Source organism: Crocodylus siamensis, chromosome 6 (genome assembly GCF_052110815.1).
Source record: "Crocodylus siamensis isolate JL-2025a chromosome 6, ASM5211081v1, whole genome shotgun sequence".
Taxonomy (NCBI): domain Eukaryota; kingdom Metazoa; phylum Chordata; order Crocodylia; family Crocodylidae; genus Crocodylus; species Crocodylus siamensis.
Genome location: NC_143400.1, coordinates 83,512,425 through 83,522,868, shown reverse-complemented (window position 1 = coordinate 83,522,868; position 10,444 = coordinate 83,512,425). Strand labels below are relative to the sequence as shown.

Genomic DNA, 10,444 nt, shown 5'->3' with positions numbered 1-10,444 from the left:
AGATCTAGCTTCGGTACAGGAAGTGAAAGTGCTTTTTATGGTAATACCTGTCGTTTCATCTGCCTAAAAGTTGCGTGTATCATTTTGCATAAGCTACAATAGTGGCCATGTAGGCAGATAATGGTACATGTTACAGAAGTGGCTGAAGACTGTTCTACATAGCAGATTGCACTTCAGTTCCTGATGTGAACTAAAAGAAATGGATTTTTGTCTGATTGCAGCAGGCTGAATACTTAATCAAGTGGAAAGAAGGGTTTTGAGCCAGCATACTGTACCGTTATAGATGCACATCTTAAAAGTACCAAATGATGATGACAGGGTTCTATTAAAGTCATTCCTTGCAAAGAGTAGCAACACAAGTGTGAGTTTAAATGCCCTGTTAAGATTTCTGCCATCGCAATAGGAAAAAAAAATACAAAACAGATTCAATCTGTTTCCCTCATACGATAAATATTTGGAAGAGGTAAAAAGCAAATCAGACCACATCTGTGAAATGTGCACACACAAAACATATATTTGCACAGTTGAAAATTAACATCTTAGTTCAAAACACTGTAATGGAAAAAAGCAAGAGAGATCTGGAAGTCAGATACTGAAAATGCAAGCAATAACTAGCATTAATTCATCCTGGTGGATTCAGGAAAGAATTAAATCTGTATTCACTATTTCAGCGATTCAGAGGAATGATGTCAAGCCTCAACTTCTTTAATAACGTATAAAACTAGACACAGCGTTCTCCAACATTTTAGCAAATAAGGAAAGCATGAGACAAACAGCACATTCAGACTGCTTTAGGATTTGAAAAACAATTTGGTCTTAGTCAGCTTTTGTATTAGCTTTGCCACCTGTACTTCTGAACAGGTGAACACTCTCTCACAGCAATACCTACTCAGATAATACAGTACTCCAGTTTGTGAATATAGAAGGTTTTAACATTAAGGCATACACACATCTAAGTTGTTTGCTTTTGTTCAATAAGGATTAGTTCACTTGTACTCAAATATATGGAATGTTGGCATGAAACTACAGCTCCTGTGGACATATCTACACACTGTCTATGAGGTCTTTCTGACTTGCATTTCTCTGGAAAATACGCCCTGAAATGGCTTTAATCAAACAGATTGAATTTTGGATAAAACTTCTAAGTAGCAGTCAAAATAAAAGGTTTGTTTTATTTGTAAATTCTGTACAGAACACACTTTTTTCTTATATTATGGGGCTGGGGAAAATAGAACAGCCATGATTTCCAAACCGTGCTATTTCCGTCATGTGCTGGAGATGACATCGTTCTCTGAACCAGATATACAAAACAGTTTGGATTTCTTAAGTGGGTGGCACATGATTTGGAGAAATAAAACACTGAAGTCAAATTCAGTACTACCAGCTTGTAGGTCTCCAGCAAAATACTTCAAAGTTGGTTTTTTGTTTTTTTCCCCCTAAAACTAGTTTTTCTTACAATTTTCTGGAAAAAGGAAATCAAGAAAAGTATCAAGAAAGCCATAAACAAAGAAGTGCTTTACCTAACTAGCTATCAAATGAATATACTAGTAACTACCTGGAGTTTTGGTCATTCAACTTTTACCATTTTGCAAAAGGAGTTTGGAAAACCCTAAACTTATGGAACGGTTATGAAAGTACCAGGAGATGCCTTTAAGGAAACTATATTCTTCAGTATTTGAGGACTACCTGGACAATCTATAGATTGATAGAAAACTTGTCAGATTGTAAAACTTTTGTAAATGTATTATTTAATAATGTACCAAGTAATCAAGTTAATGGTTAAAAAAAAAAGAGGGAGCTAGATATAAAACTGTTTGATAACATGTATATTTCAGCAAACAAATTGAAAGAATGCTACTATACGTTTACATTTTGGAGATCAGCCAACAAAGAAAATCCAACCATTTGCACATATTCAGTCCCCAAACTACTGTGAGTTACAATTTTTCATGCAAAGGCCTATTTTCTTCCTCTTCCTCCTCCTCCTCCTCTTCCTCCTCTTCACAGTCACCTTCATCTGTTTGCTGTTCAAGTTCCTCTTTTGTGATCATTTCAAAATCGTTTCCATTTCCACTACTATGCTGTGACCGGTCATCTTCCCGCCTATCGCTGTCCGTGTCCGAATGCCGCTCTCCTCCTGAGCCTTCTGTTCCTGAGTTCCCTGTTGCCTCAACTCTTCCATCCTCTTCTTCCTTCTTCTCACTATCTGATTTTTCCTCACTGTCAGATTTTGCCTGCTTTTTGGACTCCAATTTCTCCTCTTTCTTTAAGTCTGCTTTTGGTCCTTTGTATTCATGTGTATACAGCGGCCTGAAGGAGTCAATGAAACCCACGTCTGCTGTCAAATTTGGCAAGAACCAGAAGTGATGTCTTCCTCCAGTTATGAGCCAAATAATAAGGAAAAGAATGCACCGAGCTGTAAGGAGGAAAAGTCCAAATATTTTATAGTATAAATATTTACATCATGTAAATCACAACCGTGCGTATAAAACTATTTCTTCATTCCTATACTTGAAATTAGGATACCAATAAAAACATCTAAACAACCAAAATTCTGGCCTTGAGAGATGGGTCAGTCAGCAAGACTTGGGGGCAGTGATCAAGAAGCGGGACAGAGGGACAATAACATGCTGCTAACAAAAGTCCATTTTGACTCTGGGATCCTAAGAGTTGGAAACAGTAAGAGGGAAATCTTTCCATGCAATAGTAAGGTGGAATAATTTGTTCTTAGCCAAGAATTGTTTTCTATTATGTTGTGTGCAGCTCTCTCAGTAAAGTATTGTAAAGTGACAGCAGTTTCCTTTAATCACAGTTTCCACCTCCTGTTCTGTTTTAAACATTGTTCTCTTCTGCTATGCACCATGCAAGTCTGAAGGAAACTTAAAATACACAACTGTGATTTACCTGGTCCTTAATAATTTAGTTACAGTCCCAGCTTTACTCGGTTTCAAGCGCCCCTGTTTTGTTCTCTGCCATTCCACAGGAGACATCATTCATGTCTGCCTAAAAGCAGGGCAGGAGGCCAAAACTGACATCTGGCAATAATCTGTCACTACACACCTAAATGAGGGTGTGTCATCTAGTTTGACTTTCCTTGGAATGCCATTGGCACATAATACTAGGAGTGTGTAAGTTATTATTACCAGATTAGGCGATTCAGCCTCTGCCCTGAACTGGATTTTCAGGGGACAACAAATGCCTTCCATGGCTCACAAGCACTACCTGCTAGTTTGTAGACATTAGCCTTTCTTCTCCATCTTCTTTGTTTCTTAAGCTTCTTTCCATCATAGTCACTATCCTCCAATTAAAAGACCCTGCTTTCTGTGTCCATTTGACTTTGCTCCCTATCTCATTAGCATTTAGATGCGGGCAGCTCTGGTACACCATCATGAAATATCCAATGCACAAAAAATCAAACATCTCCAGGGAACACAGCAGTTTTGTCATGGGGAAGAAACTCTGCACTATATAAAAGAGGTTAGGTGTACATTCCAATCCACAGCCCTTACCTCCATGGCACAACAGTGACATACAGTGGCCACTGAGAAAATATTCACATAGGATTAGGGTACAGTTATTTTAGATAGTAAAAGTAGGATTTTCAGAAGCAACTGAAAGTTAATGGGATTGAAACTCGTGACAAATTAGGCACTTGGAATTTTAGCCCATATTTCTGCCTGTTTTTTATAACCAACATCTACTGATTTAAAAAAAGACACTTACCAACAGCAAGAAGGAGAATACTGGCTACAAAACAGCCCGCACCTACACTGAGATAATAAACCCCTACTCGCATTTCTGCAGGCCACAGAGGGAACAGAGTAGCAGCTATAACAGCAATCACTAAACACAAAAAGAAAGAGAAGAGTGAAAAACAGAATATCCGATTAAAAACAACGGGCCTGTGAAGGTACAGTGTTGTTGCCTATATGAATTTTTGTACAGTACTTAAAACAAGTAATGCCATTTTGTAGTACCATTCACAAACCTAGGCTGTGCTCTCTCTTTGCCTTCAGATGTGCATATTTTTAAACAAATAGCCAAGGCACAAATATTAAAGAATACGCATAAAAGTCTATGAACTGAAGAATGAAGGGGAGTGGAGGAGGCATTCAATCTTACTGCAGTTTCCCAAAGGATACAGCTTCTGCTATCTGGCTGTTTGATTGCATACATGTACAAACATCCTCATCAAACCAAGTAACAAAAATGGTTCTTACGTGGATTTCTAACCTTAGACAGCAGGTGCCTTTTATGCCTTAACCTTTAATAAAATCCTCCAGTACCCTGTACTATCTAATGAAAAACAGGTTATTGGTGTGCAAGCATCAGAATTAATTTTACCCTGCAAATATTCGTGTCCAAACTGCATAAATAAAAAAAGCAAGAGAGGTGAATAGCTATCAAGTACAACTTACATTTTCCTAAAACGATTACTTTTGGCCAGCTCTTTAGTGTGTGCCTGAACGGGTACTGCACTGCACAATATATTAACTGGTTTTACATAACTGAAATGTACATCTTAGAGGCCTGTGTAACCTAGGTAAATATAGAAAAATTTAATTTGTGTTTAGTAAGAATAAGAGATCCCCGTTATTGTGTGTTCTTACAGCACGCATTTACTTTTCTCTCACAGGGACTGTGACTCAGGGTGTATGAAACGGGCCATATTTGATTCGGATTTGGCCCGGATTGGGAACAGTGATTCGATTCATTGATTCGGATCACTGTCCCCAGTTCGATTCAGTCGAATCTGAAGATTCAATGGTGATTCGGAGAATCAGCGATTCGGCCATAGACGCTTTAAATGTTTTTTCTACATATCTCAAGGTACCAGGCGCGGCTCATGAATGCTGTGATGCTGGGGTGGATGGAGCATCCCACAGGAGCACGAGGATGCCCCGCCCCCGTTCCCCCCCCCCAAAACCCCATGTGCTCGGCAGTGATCCCAGAAATGGACCAATAGTAGTTCTGGTCCACTTCTGGATCTGCCGCTGAGCGTGCAGGAGGCCCCCCCCCACACCCTCCCTGGCTTAGTGATCGGTCACACGGGTGACCCCAGGTGCCCCCCCAGACCCAGTCACCAAGCCAGTGAGATGTGGGGGGCCCTCCTACCTGCTCCCCAGCAGACCTGGAAGTGGACTGGAAGTGCTTCTGGTCCACTTCTGGGTCTGTTACCAAGGATGCTGGGGAGCCCCCCACACTCCTGCGAGACGCTCCATTTGCCCCAGCAGTGCAACACTCATGAGAGCCACCTGGTAGCTTGAGGTATGTAGAAAAAACATTTAAAGCTGCATCTATATCCGAATTGTCAAATCTTTCTGAAATCAATTTGGAAGGTTCCGATTTGATTCAGACAGATTAAAGGGTCTCCCGAGAATCGGACCAAATCTCCACCAAATCGAATCAGGGACCAAAGCTTTGCACAGTCCTAACTGCGACTGAAGCAAGTTCATAGATTCATATATTGTAAGGGGCTGGAAGGGACCTTGCAGATCATCAAGTCCAGCCCCTCCCCCCGCTCTAGGCAGGAAGACAACTGGAGTTAAGTGACCCCAGGGAGGTGACTTTCCAGTCTCCTCTTGAAAACCTCCAAGGTAGGTGACTGTACCTCTGGAGGGAGTTTATTCCAGTTTAACAGTATCAATTTGTGGTCAAAGTATCAACCAATAATAATAAAAGCTTTACACATGTCATATTCCCTGAGCAATAGATATGCTTGTTTGGTAGTCATCTACATCAACAAGCTACTTGTTAAACATTCATTCTAAACTTACCAAGTATAAGTCCCATGGCAAATGTTTTAAAATGAACCGGGTCATAGATCCACACATACACCTGTAAATAAGAAGTGTGTTAAAACTGACAAAGTTCTCTGGTAAATCTCTCAAATTTGTCACCTCATCTGTGTGAGTCACCTCATCTGTATGCATCTTTATTGCTATGTTCTTATACTGTATTACTTTTCACTTAGTTGGTGCTACTCTACCCTCCAAATCAGCACTGTGACAAAATACCGCACTGTGATGACAGGTCTATAATATGAGTCCAACTTTAAACCGGAGTCTCTGTACTTGACTGTATAATGCTGACAATCTTGTGACTAGAACCTCTTCAAGCTAAGCAAATTGTTTCAGCATTACACTGATCATCCTCTATCCCAGGTAGCAAAAGGCCTGAGCAAAAGTACATTTTATTGAAAAAGGATACATAACTGAAGTAATTAATTTCATACCACTGACATACAGACTTTGGATGTGCAGTAAAGTACAGTTGAAGGCTAGGAGCTTCCAGCATCTGAGAAGTACTGTTACTAGATTATAAGATTCACACCCTTCATGGGTGCTTCTGTTCTTTTAAGTAAAAATTTACTTAAGCACTTGATATATCCATCCACATTTTAAAATTCTTCAAACATTAATCCTTATAACAACCATCTGAAATAGACAAAAGAATTTCTTTCATTTGGCCGTCTGATAATAGTAGAGAGATGTATATTTCTGCTTAGGACGTGAAATTCTAGCATGAGATGGGCAGGAACTTCTAGCTCTCAAAGTTGTTTTTTCTCATTTTCAGCCACTAGTAGATGCATCTGTTTTGAAACATTCTTGTCTAACATTGTCTAAAAGCAAATATTACATGAGAACTTAAGAGGAAATAAACATTTTGGAACTGTCAAAAATCATACAAATGAAAGACAACATCGAATCAAGATGTTTATGAAGCCATAACCTTCACTAAAAAAGCCTACTGACGTTTCCAAAATATATTTCTGTGTGTCAAGAGGTATCCACAAGATAACATTGAAATGGGCAGCAAGATGAAGTCCTTGATAAATGACAACTGTATGAAAAAAACTGAGACCAGGGAGCAGATCAATGGCAACTGTATCTAGTGCACTGGATAGAAGAATAATCTAAATTCTCCAGAGGTGTATCACAACATATCAAAAGGTTTAGGTGAAGCTATGTAGTCCACCTGAATCAGGAATTTACCATCCCTGTAGAAAAAGCTTCTTGCCAAGTGTAGAAATTCTTTGAACTAGTAAGAGTAATGATTGTTACTGAAACTATATGGAGCCTTCAACCAGCTGTGAAGATTCAAAACTAGTAGTCCCTAACAATAGTAACTCATATTGTTACAGCTGAAAACATGATGACCAATAGGACTCCTTAAGAGAAGAGAGAATATAGTTCTGCAATGACACAGCTCGGTACAATGAGTGGTATCAGTTCTACACACAGCTAGTTCTGCAAAGAGCTGAGCCATATGCAGGCCTAACTGATGCTGGTCAATTAGGAAAGTTCTTTAGAGTTCTAACAATGAAGGATTTGAAAATAGAGTCCTGAATACATTGGGACACTGCCAAGTCTTGCATAGCTAGTTTTGCATGGAGAATTAATGAGTCAAATTATCACAAAAACCAAGAAGGACAAGGTCTGTAATTCCTGCTCCTCTGGGTGTGTTCATCCTGCCATACAGCTGTGTTGAAAAGGTTGGGTAAGTGGAACTTGCTGCATTTTTAGTGGCTGTGTTAGCCTGCTCACATGACCTATAGATTTGTTATATACACTGGATACAATTCTCATATACATACCTACTATTTTAGGTACTCACCAATTTTGTGAAGGGAAGGGTGAAATACGATATATAATCTGCAGGATTGGCAAGAATCAGCTGCATCAATTACAGTGTATTTGGTCTCTGCATGAGAAGCACCTCTCTCTATAAAGGGGCAAAATCACCAAGAAGTATAGGAATTTCCACTTGTCTCAAGTTATAGGTATAAGAATAGGAGCCCTGATGCTATGGCATTGTTAGAGAAGTAAATTATATGTTTTACAGAAGAGGCAAGTGGAACACAGAGAGGTTAAGTGACTCACTTGAAGCCACACAAATAAGATGGGCAAGATGGCATAAGAATTCAGGAGTACTTGGTTCCAAGTTGTATGCTTTCATCTTGAGGCCACTGTGGCCTCTCCATGGAAGCCACCTCCCCGTGACAATCTTCTTTGTCATTTAAAAACTGCTTCAAGAAAGGCCAACAAGTTCCCACCCATTCCTTTTAGCAACAGAACAAGGATAAATCACTCTAGAGAAACCCAGTAACCTGAGTATTTTGTCACCTGTGACCAGTACAATGACAATAAACATAGGAAACAACTAGAAACCTCACCTCATTTCCATCCAGGAAAACTTGATCTTCATGTGGCTCAAGTTTAAATTTCCTCTTTGTTTCCTTTTTCTTGGGTGTCCCTGGGGTCTCCTCCTAAGAACAAATAGCAATTGTAAAACAACAGGGATACTAACAAGCAAACTAGAGATTGGAAAAGGCCTTGGATTCACAATCTTGGAAATTAAAGCCCTTAAATTATTCAAAGGAAAGATATAGTACATGTTTCCCCATGCTATCATTTGCAAAGTTAATTCACTCTGTAAATGAGGGTTTTGCACAGAAGGCTAAATTTCATTTGAAATTATTTTATGTAGGCCAACATATAAATTAAGACTATATACCAACTTCAGCATCCAGAGAATCTCAACTGATGCCAATGGAAAGTTTGGGCAAAGATCCAGGCCAGAATACAGAATTTATGGTGTAACCGTGTAGGCCTTGGACATCATCAGTGACTGAAACACCATAACGACACGTGCAGGCACTGGACCTAGCATAAGCCTAAACCATAACAGCATGTACTTAAGCTAGCATTTTAGCTAGAGGTGCACCAATATATCGGTCTATATTTTATCGTTGCCAATAAAAGGAAAACTGACATTATCAGCAATTGGCTTTTTTTGGCTGATGCGGATCAAAAAAATGTCACTGATAAATGCTGTGTATATACATGCAGCTGTAGCACATATGCAGCCAAGAATGCAGCCTGGCAGCTTGGAGAGCAGCATCCAGTCAGTAAGTTAATGGGGGAAAGGGGTGTGGGGGAGAGAAGAGGCGTTTTGGTGGGGGGGGGAGAAAGGGTGCAGATCGAGACCCTCCCGGTGAGGGAGGGAGTGGGGTAGGGGCAGGTGCTGCCCAGCCAGGGTGGGGCACAGGGTGGAGCCACAGGCAGCTCATCCAGGAGGGGTGTGGCAGCTCCTGCCACTGTGTACATCCCTGTGGGGGAGGCATGGAGGGCATATGCCCTTGGATTTGTGAGTGGGGCAAGAGCAGGATGACCACTGTGGACACAGGGCCAGGGGACTGCATCAGCTTTTTCCTGGCAGGGGTGGGGCTGGGCTGGGGCTATGCTCAGGGTGGGCAGCAGCACACTGGGGGGGTTACCCCCTCCACACACACACACACAGACTTACTAGCTGGACGCTATTCTCCAAGCTACTGGGTTGCATATCTGCAATCGGATGGGTACTGGCTGATATGGCTGGTTAATAATCAGCATCAGCCAAAAAAATCTTTATCAGTGCATCCCTAATTTTAGCCATAAGCAATACCATGGGAAAGTAGAATAAAATCTTCTGATAAGTGACTAGTACTATGCTAAGCCAGGTGCAGATAACTGCTTTTTCTAACAGTAGTCAGAGGTACCAGCTATAATCACTTGATGTTTTATCTTTTGATGAGAACTGAATTATATGCAGCTAGTTAGAATCCCATTATATGATTGTGGGTTTCTGTTGACTGAATATGGTAGGGCAGAAATGTATTATCACCTGTTGTCAGCAGAGATAATTTCCAAGGAGCCTGTGCTAAAGTAAAAAGTGTGGCTAAAGCAGGAGACTCCAAAAGCCTGTTTGAGTGACCTCAGAGCAAACCTTTGCAGACATGACACCTTGCCTGGTCAGCAAAAGAAAGCAAGCAGTTAACATAACTGGTTTCTGTGATAAGGTGACAGGCTGTGTAAATGGGGACGGGGGGGAAGAACAGGGCCCTTGACTTTAGCAAGGCTTCTGACACTTTCTCATTAACAAGCTAAAGGAATACAGACTAGACAGAAGTACTATAAAGAACATAACTGGTTGGATCATAATGCTGAACAAGTGGTCATCAATTGCTCAATGTCCAACTGGGAAGAGGTAACATGTGGGGTTCCTCAGGGGTATGTCCTGGGTCCAGTATTATTCATCATCATAGTGATCTGAATGATGGGAATGAGTGTGCACTTAGTAAATCTGCAGACAGCCCCAAGTTGGGTGGAATGGCAGACACTGGAGGGCAGGGCTAGGATCCAGAATGACCCAGACAGACTGGAGAAATGGTTTGCAGTCATATGAGATTCAACAACGACAAGCCCAAAGTCCTGCACTTGGGACAGAATAACTGCATGCCCAAATACAAACTGGGGAATAACTGGCTATGCTACAGAACTGCAGAAAAGGACCTGAAGGTTACAGCAGACCATGAACCAAAAGTGTTGGGCATGGGAGGGGGCAGGAGTGGGGAGCAAAGCCCAACAGCATCCTGGATTTTTATTACCACAAGTTTCACTTG

General features: G+C 40.9%; 1 protein-coding gene across 1 annotated transcript in view; it reads right to left on the bottom strand.

Moving 5' to 3' along the window:
• Positions 1 to 489: 489 nt before the first annotated feature.
• SEC62 (SEC62 preprotein translocation factor) overlaps positions 490 to 10,444 on the bottom strand; it is a 36,291-nt gene continuing 26,336 nt past the window's right edge. Inside the window, exons 5-8 of the mRNA XM_090052154.1 lie at positions 8,177 to 8,269; positions 5,778 to 5,838; positions 3,724 to 3,843; positions 490 to 2,416 (exon numbers count right to left, since the gene is read on the bottom strand). Of these exons, the coding sequence (XP_089908280.1) occupies positions 1,938 to 2,416; positions 3,724 to 3,843; positions 5,778 to 5,838; positions 8,177 to 8,269 (753 nt within the window). The 3' untranslated portion in view covers positions 490 to 1,937. The remainder of the gene's footprint in view (positions 2,417 to 3,723; positions 3,844 to 5,777; positions 5,839 to 8,176; positions 8,270 to 10,444) is intronic.